Source organism: Rhea pennata, chromosome 7, assembly GCF_028389875.1.
Source record: "Rhea pennata isolate bPtePen1 chromosome 7, bPtePen1.pri, whole genome shotgun sequence".
Classification (NCBI taxonomy): domain Eukaryota; kingdom Metazoa; phylum Chordata; class Aves; order Rheiformes; family Rheidae; genus Rhea; species Rhea pennata.
In genome coordinates this window covers 17,714,370-17,726,586 of record NC_084669.1, presented here as the reverse complement: position 1 = coordinate 17,726,586, position 12,217 = coordinate 17,714,370, and the positions used below count along the sequence as shown (strand labels likewise).

Below are 12,217 nucleotides of genomic sequence, written 5' to 3'. Positions count from 1 at the left end.
GCTCTCTCTCTCAAAAAAAAAAAAAACTTTACAAATTTGATGTAGTACTTTAAGATAAATTAAATATTCCAAAAAGTGAAAGATAGCAATACATAGTATTTCAAGACACTTGCATTTGGGTTACTATTTTCTCTTGCAACAGATGACATCATTAACACTGATGATTTATAATACTTTTTATGCTGGAATAATTATTCTCAAGATGATTTTTCTAAGCACACCCACATCCTCTGTCTGCCTTTCTAAACTGTCATCGTGATTCATCCTCCACTGACATACGCTGACTTGGGAAAGCTGTTCAATCTTCAGTTAAGGTTACACAGAAATATACGAGCTAATTAGAAGTAGCTGGAGATATCAGTGAAAAAAACATGTTTTTATTTTCTATGAGTTAAAAGAAAAAGTTTCAGGATTTTTCCATTTTGTTGTAAAATACTAGTATACTAACTAGTCTATCCCCATCTGTTTAATAGCACCAATAATCTGAAATTAAAACATTAACAAAACCATAGTGATTTACCAGAAAGCCGTGAGCTTTCCCAGCCTTTATCTGCCTGATTGCCCAACACTTCAATCATACACAAACTTTTGTTTCAGCACACACACCCATAGAGCCCTGGGCTGTCAAAGCAAAACAAATTAGCAAAACCAATGTAATGCCAGATGGCTGCTGAGTTTCTGAAAAGGAGCCTTTACTTCTGCCCCTCTTCATATAAGAAATTCCTCACAGACTGAGATTTGATATATTCAAGCACTTTCAAATTCTCATTGGATTTTAGTTCCTAGTTTGTCAAAGACAAGCCAGATGTGGGGGGGGGAGAAGGGAGAAAGAGGGGAAGAAAAACAAAAAAATTCCAAAACACCAGTAAACCCACAAATGTTAGTTTATTTTTTTCAGAATGAAAGGTGTCGTAAGCAGTTATTCAGGCACAGGCCTTTTGTAAAGGCCTCAAAATTCAGTTTTCTGAAAGACTGTTTATTTTAATATTACCATACTCTCTCAGTTTTCCAAAAGGAAAATCTGAGAAATCACTAAGGCTCAGGGGCCTTGGTAGTGGCCTTTAAATGTAAGAATTTTGTTGTCACACGCATTTGGTTTATTTCTTAAAGGGGGAAAAAAATAGAGCTGTTCTAAAACATTTAAAGGGTAAATTAGGTGAAACTCCTGCTCATACACGATAAACACCTTATTACTAAAACATTACATATTTTATTAATTATCTTTAATAGATAATTAGCAGCCTGGAATACAACTCAAATTATTTAAGATACTAAGAGTCAGTTAGGGGGCAGCAACACTTGATTCTTACAGTCAGATTCAGGACAAAACCTATGTGACTAATAACCAATAAAAACCATCACCCACCCACATATACAAATTACTTCCAAAACTGAAACATGGCTTGAACTTATTTGAAAGGGAAGGCTGAACAAATAATATCTATACATAACAAAGACTGAAGAATTCCCATAGCAATAAGTCAATTGCTTAAACATTCATTTTTTAAAAAAAATAATGCAGATAGCATGTTTTTCCTTAGCAGTGTTTGACCAAAACTAGTCATGAATTTAGAAAGCAACAGAGGACATAAGACAACTAGCAAATTACATTTTAGAGAGCGTTTAAAATTACTTTCTTGGATGTTCTCTTAAACATCTTAATTATGTTTCAGTAATAAAGTGCCTGTAATATTCACAATGTTGTATACAAGTATGTCTGAAAGCTCCAATGATGAGGAAAATGAGAAACAAGAAATTCCTTTAAGTCTTGGCTTCTCTCAATGTCTAATTGCAGAGTGGCATAGTGTCAAGACATAAAAGAAGTGTGAGGCTAGATCAGCTGGAATTCATATCCAGATACTTATCCTAGCTGAAGAAAGAAAAGCACCTAATGTGTTCAAGGTACTTCAAGAACTCCAGATGGCAAGAAGGCTACAAGCAGCTCTCGATCACAGATACCATGACCTACTAATAAGGCAGAGCATTCCACCTCTGGCTGGCTGGAGTTCCTGATTTACAAACAAATAAGAGATATTTAAAGAATGGAGATTATTACTTGAGGCTAAAATAATAATTCTTAGCTCTACCAATACTGCCAGATTTAATAAAAAGGAGAGTATTACCTAAATTCTTAAATTAGTCATCATTCTGTAGGAATATATTTTATATATACATACATACATATATATATATATATATATATATATATATATATATATAGACACACACACACACACACTTCACCATGTGTTAAGCTTTGCTTCTTCATGGTTTCTGTGGTTTCCAACACAAGTATACTTGCCAGATAACAGAAGTGTTATCTGATCCCAGATCCCAGGAATCATTGTTTTTTTAGCATTGTTTTTAGTAGCTCAGTAAATACCCTCTCCAGTTAGACATGACACTATAACATCAGTGCACAGAAAAAGTTGCTAGCAAAAAAAGCAATCAAAAACAATGCCCAGAAAATTACTTCCTCAGCTGCGCTTCCTATAATTCTAAATGAAGACAGTTGAATAGAGGGCAGAGGCAGGTTTACGTGAAAAATATCAATGCATACAATAGAAAAATTTGATCTGAAGCTCTACAATACTAGAGGTTGTTTCTTAGTAAAAACAGATTCAAAGGATGCTAAGATGCTCTGCTAAGATACTGCTATAACTTCATTATACACAGAAGAGGTTCCGGAGACCATGTGTCACAAAAACAGCTTTCCAAATTACAGAATTTGAAAATAATCAGCATTAAGGCTAACCACGACACCAAAACAATGCTGCTTACAGCATATAGCTTCCCTCATAATGCTGCTCAAGGACCAAGGCACAGCTGCTTCATCGCTGCGTAAGAATTCTGTTATTAGCTTTGTCATTTGATTATCAGTAACTATATCCATTTCCTCCCTCTGCTAACCAGGATGATGATCCCTAAATCAAAACAAGTGTTAGGTTCACTTAAAAGAATTTAACTATAACCTTTATTCCTTCAAATTCTAAGCCAATGGATAACAAACATTAAAGTACTTCGTATCTCCTGCGGAGGATTTACTTTTCGATAACAGAAGGTTAGCATTTACTTACTAGCTTCCTTAATCAAGCACTAACCACACTTACGTTTTCAGAGATCAGTATCAAAATATTTTTAATCTGCTGCTTCAAACTAGATTGTTAAATACAACTGCTGATCTTAAAGAAAAAATAATAATTTCCACTGAACAAGCATTAAACTACTATAAAATATTCTAGTTTGCATTTGAGAGGGAAGAGAAGGGAAGAAAAGGGAAGAGAGTTGCATCAGAAAAATACCAATACTGGTATTTGTGGTATATGTTACAAAGTATCTGACAGATGTTACAAACATCAGAAGCAGCATACCTCAAAATTGCTCTATTCTGTGTGTATCTAAAACTGTAACCATCTTGACATTAAATCGCTCCTATGACAAGCAGAAGATAAAAGCCAAGAAATGCAAAGGTGAATTCCATTCACAGAGTGTGCACTACATGAACTCAAATTCAGTATCACACAAGTAATGTAAAATCACAAATTAATCTTTAGGCATGATAAATTTAAAAGTAAATATATTAACATTGACTTAACCAGCTTAGAAACCAAACTTAAGGCTACTACTTTACATTCCATTCTTAGCACTTGGGTAAGGACCATGAAACAAGAGTTTATTTTTTTTGTACATATACCTACTGAGTTTTATGGTTAAACTGACCATACAGGGTAACTTGTCTGTTATGTTCTTCCAAGGAAGAGGAGAAAAATAGGAAGAGCAGTCCTAAAGCTGTAGGAACTGGCAGGAAGTAAATTGCTTTGAATAGATACTATTTTTCAAGTACGCTTGAAGTATTCTTCAAGTATTCAACTATCTTCCATTCTCAGTTTGTAATCATTATTTTTATTACAAAATTTTTATTACAAAAGTAGGAGAGAGCAAAACAAAACAAAACAAAAAAAAAGCTCTACAGAAGCCAGTCATCTTCTATCCTGGTATTTTCTTAACTAAGAACCAAACAATCTGAGATATATCAAAATACATAATGTAAGAAGTTTCAATTTTTAAAGCTTTTTTTAAATGCCAAGAAAAGATAATGTTAGGCCATTAATAGCTAAAGAGCAACAAAAACAACCACCCACATTCAGAAAGCAATGAAAGTTAGGAAGGCTGCAGTCCATACAAATGTGAACAGAACCCGAAGATGTCTGATTATAGCATTAAGTAACTCTCCTCTGCACTCAGTAGAAGGGATTCTGCATGATTCACCAGTAGAACAATCACAAGCATTCAGCACATGGCTTTCTGAAATTATATCCTTCACAGAAGGCTGACTTATGTTGGGACATTTTAGTCCAATACAAAATATCCACTTCCAAAGAAAGTATTCAAATCCCAGGAGAACCCACTTATAACAGGAGAAATATAAAAGCGAGTGGTCAGAAAGCTATGTAAGATGCATTACAGCTTTAAAACAAAGGGTCTAATCTTTTTTTCCAGAAAGCTGATGAAGAAATAATAATTAGTTTTAAAATAGTTTGTTTCTTAATTGCTAAAAGACAGTTTTATCTATGATAAAATTGTATTCACCTAGTTCTGCTGCTGGAAAAGTTATATCACTTGCATACAACAAGGAACTTCCCACATAGCCTGCAGCAGAGTAAGATTTCAAGTATGTTAAGATGTCAGAAGCACCAAGGAAACAAGTCTTAAGATGGCATATTCACTACTTTAATCTCATTTATATAGAAGAAAAAAAACTAAATTCACTCGTCTCTTCCAAAATTAACCCTCAAACCTTGTAACGGATCTTTTCTTGTAAATTATGATATGTAATTTTCAGATTATTAAAGACATTTACATTAATTGTCAAAAATCTGACCTTTGGCAAGCACTGTGAGATACCATGCCAAAGGAAACAATCACAGCTGAGCACTAATACAGAAGTCTGAGCACTTTTATAAAGAAATTTTCAATAAACAGTATGGTGTTTTTATGTAAAGCATATACAGTACTTGAATAATACTTGAATACCTTGCTGACATACGTAAAACATTAAAGATAGTCTCTCAGGAGCTTCCTCACACTTACACAGAGGGCCAACTGTCCACTGTCTACAGCTGGAAGTTAACAGTTAAGCAGCAATTAAATTTAAAGCATGTAAGTTTGTTCCCAAGCATATCAGAGCTGATGTCAAAGAGAAATATAATGTATATTACATTATGCATATAATGCATATGACAGTCAAAAAGTTAAGACATTTTAAAAATATCATACCAATAATTTTATACAACAGATGGGCAACAGGCATTCTCCAGGTCTCCTAGCAGTCTTTATCAATCATCTTTACCAATAAGCCACATGAAGAGCTCAGATCTATCCAGAACTTTTGGTGTAAAGAGAATTTGAATAACAAGGGACATACATGGGTTGAAGCAATAATGAAAGAGTCAACCTCTTAATACAGCAATGATTTTTTGGAATTTTCATTCCTCAAATCCATTCTGTGATATGTTGCAGATAAAAACTTGAAAATAAGACTATAAAAGGGTTTGTGTCAATTTCACAAAATAAACAAACAAATAAAAACCTCAGTATCACTTCAAGGCTGGTCTATGTAAAGCATATAACCAGTTGTGTCCTCGCTTTTTAAGACATATATGGATAGTTTCATCAAATATGACTTTTTATTATTAAATAATCAATATCACAATGTATTTTGTATATGAGATTTCTCTAAGTAAGATACAAATCAACTGGTAGAGAAGTTGAAACAGCAGCAAGAATGGAGAGTACCAAGAACATACATTAGCAATAATTTGCCTGCCCCAAAAGAAATCTTGTCCAAAATGGGGATAATCTTGCTTGTTTCCTCCCTGTATCAGTTTCAATCTCCTGTCAGTTGCAGTGGAAGCTCATTTCCTTTCTAGCAGAAATAAACTCAGCACAGTCCATCCTCTGTGGATGTGAATACAAATTGCAAGGGCAAACCACAAATAATCCCACTGAAGTCAAGAAACTAAAGCTTAAAAATATGAGTACATTTTAGTGTTTCTGTTCAGACCAAATTAAGGCAGAAATAGCCAATGAAAAGGGAAAAGCTGGTATGTGGTTATGTTTTCATTTCTGGAAGACAGCAAATTGACCATTTCCACCACAAAAATAAATAAGAGACAATCAGATGACATATGTCATAAATGTAATGATCTTTAAAAAAAAATTCCAAGATATTATTGTATTAATCAAAAATTTACATTGACTAGGTTTTATATCAATATGTAGCATTCACAGTTAAATGCAACTGAAGGTTGACAGAATGGTCTTGACACTGTCTTAAGAACATTATTAGACATGAACTTTTCAAATGCTGTCACTTCAAAAAGCAACAGCTCAACCAAAACACAAAAAAAGTCTGCAGAGCATCATAAAGATTAATGGTTATCAAAACAAATATGGAAAACAAAAACAAACAGCAGCTCTGGCAATTCCCAACTCAAGTGTTCTGTAAGAAGGTTTAGTGGTACAGGATCATAGCCAACTGATGCCCTGGCAATAACCTGCAGGCAATTACAGAGAACTATAAAATACCAAAATGATAAAATGTAGCCGTTAAAAAAAAAAAAAAAAAAAAAAAAAAAAAAAAAAACCAACGAACTGATAAGACATAGCCCAAAATCCCGAATGTAAGCATTATTTCTGCTCAAAATATGACTATGAAAATAGGAAAGTCAAATTGCATTTGACAAGTAAGTGACAAAAGTCATGTTTATACTGATTAACAATATACAAAAACATTTTGCCAAATAATATAAAGTATTAATGGAAATTTCTGTCATTCTGTAATTTATGTATTAAACCCCTAGGAATAAAAGAAATAAAATACTAAGAGCTCACTTTTTATACAGACCAAAAAACACTGCCTTCAAGTGCATGCACTATTCAGGAATACAGTCTTTTGCCAAAGAATTTTACATGCAGAATAGTCCAGTGTTTTAAGGGTATTATCTTAGCCCATTATTTAAAATATGAGCTAGAAGAGAAAGTAATAGAGGGATGGAAATCAGTTTTGAAGCCAGAAAGAATGATGATAATCAAATACTGCGAAAAAAGAACTCCAGAAAGTGGTGCAACTTGATGGTCATGTCTATTTCTCATGGCTCTGGTATTTATCCTGTAGCCAATCTTTCAGATAACTATAAAATTATTAGCTAGATCTTTCAAGCAATAAAAACTCAGTTCTTTTGACAGGCCCACCTTATCAGCTTTTTACCCTTTTATTAATAAGGTGTTGTTTACTTCCAGACTGAAATTGTGCAGTAAAAATAAAGGAAGAGGGAGCACAAGTCATGTGAAACAAAGATGAATCCTAGGCAACAATTTTGAAATGCTATCAAGATACTCCTTACACTAAAGAAATCCAAATTGAAAGCAATTTACTTTATTTTTTAAAAAATAACACACACGTACAATCTAAGAGTCAATAAAAGCAGCCAGATGTTCTCTCCCACAAATAAATAAAGAATTTGCTACAAGAGCTCCAACTCTTGCATACAAAACTCTGCCTACATTCAAATCTGCAGCAAAACCTTGCTCTTGATACAACAGTGTATCACCATCCAACGTTACCACCTCGGTACTGGAAAAGGAAATGAAATCTTATTTTTTCCCTCTAATGACTTAACTCTTGTTTTTTTTAAAAAAAAAAGGAAAAAAAAGGAAAGAAAAAAGTCTTCTTACTCACTGAAAAGCTGTTTTGTGCATCCTTCACTGAGAGATCTGAATCTGATTTACCAGTAAAAACTTCTGTGTATTTTTTCCTACTGAAAAACGCTACCTTTCATTAGCAATAAAGGTAACAGGATGGAGACAGAGGCACTACAAACCTCTCAGTAGCCCTACAGAGGATCCATCCATAGGCTATGTCCTTTAATGGAAAATACTAAAGGTTTATCTTGATGATCACTAAGCACATCCTGAAAGCAGTTATGTGTGATCTTCCGAAATACCAAATGAATGAAAATTGCTTTCTTCTAATGTAATTCCTCTCCAATAAACCCAAAAAGGTAACAGGAAAAAAAAATTTGCACTGACTACTTTTAGAGTTCTCAGTTCTCTAAAATCCTTCTACTGGCATTGTACCGCATTTTGAATTAAATTCAAATCCTTAATAGTTGGCTTCTTCTTATCAGTCTGTTTACTGCTTCCCACACTACTGCTGCTAAAGTCTCTTAAACTTAGCTCAATGAGTTGTTATATGAAAAGAAAGACTACAGCTTTCATACCTTCCTTCATGCTTAAAACTCTTACTTAACACTCTCTCTCGCCCCGCCCCCTGCCCCGGCTGTTCTTATTGCCCAGGAAGTCAGGCATGATTTCCAACTGTTGCACATTATCAACACTGTTATTCTAAGTTTACTAAAAAATATCTTTGAACTGCAGGTATATGCACCTGCAGTTTTACAGAACTTAAAGAAAGGATTAATACTAATCACACATCCATTAAGTCTAAGAACAGTAAACTGGTTTGGCCTCTTTAAGTAGTTTCCCTTTTTTACTAACTATTCATTCTAAGTCTTTCATGACATTGTTTTTTTAACTACTTCCCACACACCACTTAGTTTTAATAATTTTTAATACAACTTGTTGCAACATGGTCAATAACAATACTTTTTCTAGTATAGGCAATGCTCTAGAACCTCTCCAATGATAGGAAAAAAGCAAAAAAGAGACACTTTTAAGTGTAAAGTCAAAAAGTTTCAAAAATATCATAGCAAGTTTTAGGTTTTTGCAGCCTTCTGCATGTCACAGTCCCATGTAAGCATAAACCACAGTAAGCACCAGAAAAAGGCTTCTATTCTATCAAATAGCATCAACCAAATTGCATCAATTTGCAGTTTACAATACATTAAGCATACTACCTCACAGGTAGTTTCCAACAGGCTAAACTATGACTTCATGATATCATTCCACAGTCATGAACAGTGGGACATCCACTCAGAACATCACGATTTCCCAGGCCTCTTGAAAACAGAAAATGTGTATCACCAAGAATACAAACTTCAGAAGAAAGATGAAAATTTTAGTTGCAGAGAAGTTCATTCTGCAGCACTCTTCCTGATCTTTTTCAGGATTTTTTTTTATCTTTTTTTTATTATTATTATTTTTATTACTTCCTACAAAACAACACTACCATCCTTCTCTCACTTTATTCCCTTCTACTCCCTTTATTCCCTACATTCACAAGATATATGCCAAACTGAATACTTCCCTGATAGTATCACCAAAATCCACCTCTTTCTTGTTACTTCTTGCAAAGACATTTATAGTCTGCTGAATGCTGTCCTCCTTGACAGGCATCAATCCAGATTATAATCTAAATCCTCATGCTACTCCACTTTTTCTAAAATGTAGACAATCCACTTTCTCTCCTTCCTTCCTCCCCAACTCACTTCCATCCTCCAACTACATCAAACTGAGACTTCTCATCCTCACCTTCAAGGCTGTATACAGCTCTGCCCCTGCCTCACATAGCTTACATCTTCATTACTTGCCTGATGATAGTCTGTATTTCACTAATTCCTCTTTCCTTAGAGGTGACCTGGAAAGAAGAAAAACACCGGGGTTTTTGCTTCCTTATGATGAAAACCTGACAAGTTCATCAACATATGTTTGTTTCCTGTTGGGACTGCACCTTCTGAAATACCATATCATACCTCCTGCAATAACATGCCATCAACTCTTATCTGCTCTTTATACGGTTGGGTTTTAAGGGCTTCCTGGATAACTGCTGAATAAAAGTGTACACTGGTTGTATCCTCAACCCTCAGCAGAGCAGAGTGAAAGAGCCACACACTCTTCAGGCCTTTGTTTGAATAAGTGTAATAAACATATTTTAAGATCAACTAAACATCAGTCCTCACCTAAATTTAAGTCATACTAGTTTATCTTAGAATTTACGCCTTTTTTTTTCTTTTTAAGCTGCACACTTTTAGGCTTTCCTCGAAGACTATAAAGCCAACAGCAGGACACACAAGACCAGGTAATCTTACCTCCTCTGTTGCTGCCTTACCCTACGCGCTTCTCAATGCTGTCCATACCTACACCACCTCGCGCACCCGCAGGAGCTGCGCAGCCTTCTGCGGACCTCCCCCGTCCTTCAGGCCGCACACGCCCCCTCCCTCCCGAGCACCTCCCACCCGCGCCACCACCGGCGACGGGGCACCGCTGCCCGCTTTCCGTTGCGCTGGCTTTCACACCCGCGCCCGCAGGATCTCGCCGGGAGCACACAGCCTCCTAGGAAAAGTGAAACCAACCCCCGCATCCCGGCCCAGACCCCTCCCCGCCGCCACCGCGCCTCGGGCGCCCGCCAACGGCCGCGGCCCGAGGCGGCGGCGCCTCGAAGCACACCCCCGCCGGAGCTCCGTCCCCGCTGGGCCCGGCCCGGCCCCGTACCTGTCCATGGTCTGCGGCAGGGCCAGGCCCGTCTCCTCGGACATGGCTACCGCCAGGCCGCGCTTCCGCGGCGGCGGGGAGGAGCGGGCCTCGCCGCGGGCCGGAGCCTGGCGACGGCAAGGGCGGGCGGGCGAGGGGGATGGGGGGGGGGCGGCGCCGAGGGAGCGGGGGCAGGGCAGCGCGGCCGCCCCTCCCTCGGCAGGCGGGGACGAGGCGTGCGGGGCGGCGGCCGCCCGGACGGGACGGGACGGGACGGGACGGGACGAGAGGGAAGGCGACGGCGCTGCGCGCAGCCGCTCTCGCCGGGGCCGCCGCCGCCGCCGCCGCGAGGGGAGGCGGTGACTCCTCTGTGAGGTAAAAGCCAAGCGGCGGCCGCGCCGCCTCGCAGCCCGCCCCGTGCGCCTGCGCCAGGCACACGCCGCGGCGCCCGCAGCACGCTGGGAAATGTAGTCCTGGCGCCTCCGGGAGACTTAAAGGTCCCCCGGGGCGCGCCCCCCGCCCCCTTTTTCCTCGCCTGCTATCGCGGCCCCCGGCCCTCCCTATGCGTCTCCTCGCTGCCGCCACTGAGTAGTCGCTGCCGGCGCCGCGCGCGCGAGGCAGGTACGGGAAGGGAAAGGAAAGGGGACGGTCGCCCTGGCTCCGCTCCCGCGGCGGCGAGGGAAGCGCCCCGCGCGCCTCCGCCCGCCTCCTCGCGGCGCGACCGTTGCCCTGCGCGGCCCCACCCCCCGCGCGTGAGGGGCGGCCGCGCAACGGCCGCTCGCCCCTCCTCGCGCGCGGAGGGAGGAGGCGGTGGCCGGGGTAGGGCCGCTCGCCGCCCGCCTCCCGCGGGGCGGGAGCCGCCCCGCCGCTCCCCGGCCACTCGGGCAGGTGCAGGCGGCGGCGGCTCCTCGGAGCAGCCCCGGGGGCCGAGGGATTCCTGCAGGTGCCGGGTGCCCCCGGCTCGCTGCCGAGGAGGGCGGTGGTTGGCGCAGTGGGAGGGAAACGAACCCGTTTCTGCGGGTTTGTTGGCAGTGGCGAGGTAAAACACCCCCCTGTACGTGGCCCTCGGCACCTGGGGAAGGCTGGAGCCCCTCTGGGAGCAAGCGGGGTGAGGTGCAGGATAGTGGTAGCCGTAACTCGTTATTTTAGTTTGTATGGGGGCTTCATGATGGGGAGGGAAGGAGCAGGGGGGAGACAAAACTTCTAAAGTGCTTTAAAATCTGTCACAGGGTCTGAAGTTGATATACCACATCACAGTCTAAGAAACTGGAGACTTCGAATCTGAAAAGCATTTAGCAAGCAAAGAGGCAGATGGTGCCTGGAGAAAAGTTTTGTTCCTCCATCTCCACTATGGGCACACAATGTCTCTCTTCCACTCTTCTTGGTCCAAGTTTAACTGATTTGCTTGTATGTAAAGGTTCTGCATTATGTCATGTTCCCCAAGCAAAGGGTGATGTCAGACTTTCCACGGACAGTTAAGACATTCCAAATTCTTGGGAAGCTTAGTTAGTAAAGATTGACTGTGGCCTTTCCTTTTCAGGTTATATTACTTGTATGCATATTTTTTTTAATAACTAGGTTTTGTAATGAGTTTTGTTACACGTAATGAGTCTCTGATATTTTTTGAGAGTTATAACCTGGTTATACTGTAATTAGTGTGCAAGGTGGTTATTTTTCCGACCCACCCCCCCGAACAGGTAACTGCATCAACATCTGTCTGTTCTTGGTTGAGACGAGTAGCATTTGCTTGGTAGGTATACATGGCTGTATAGGTAAGGTAAAATAG

At 39.9% G+C, this 12,217-nt stretch overlaps 1 protein-coding gene across 2 annotated transcripts in view; it reads right to left on the bottom strand.

Annotated features, from left to right (window-relative positions):
- The window catches only part of MARCHF5 (membrane associated ring-CH-type finger 5), a 32,067-nt gene extending 21,307 nt beyond the window's left edge, over nt 1–10,760 (bottom strand). Inside the window, exon 1 of one of the 2 annotated variants that reach the window (XM_062580591.1) lies at nt 10,453–10,760. In XM_062580591.1, the coding sequence (XP_062436575.1) occupies nt 10,453–10,496 (44 nt within the window). In that variant the 5' untranslated portion in view covers nt 10,497–10,760. The remainder of the gene's footprint in view (nt 1–10,452) is intronic. The other variant, XM_062580590.1, reaches the window with a different exon arrangement.
- Between the last annotated feature and the right edge of the window lie 1,457 nt (nt 10,761–12,217).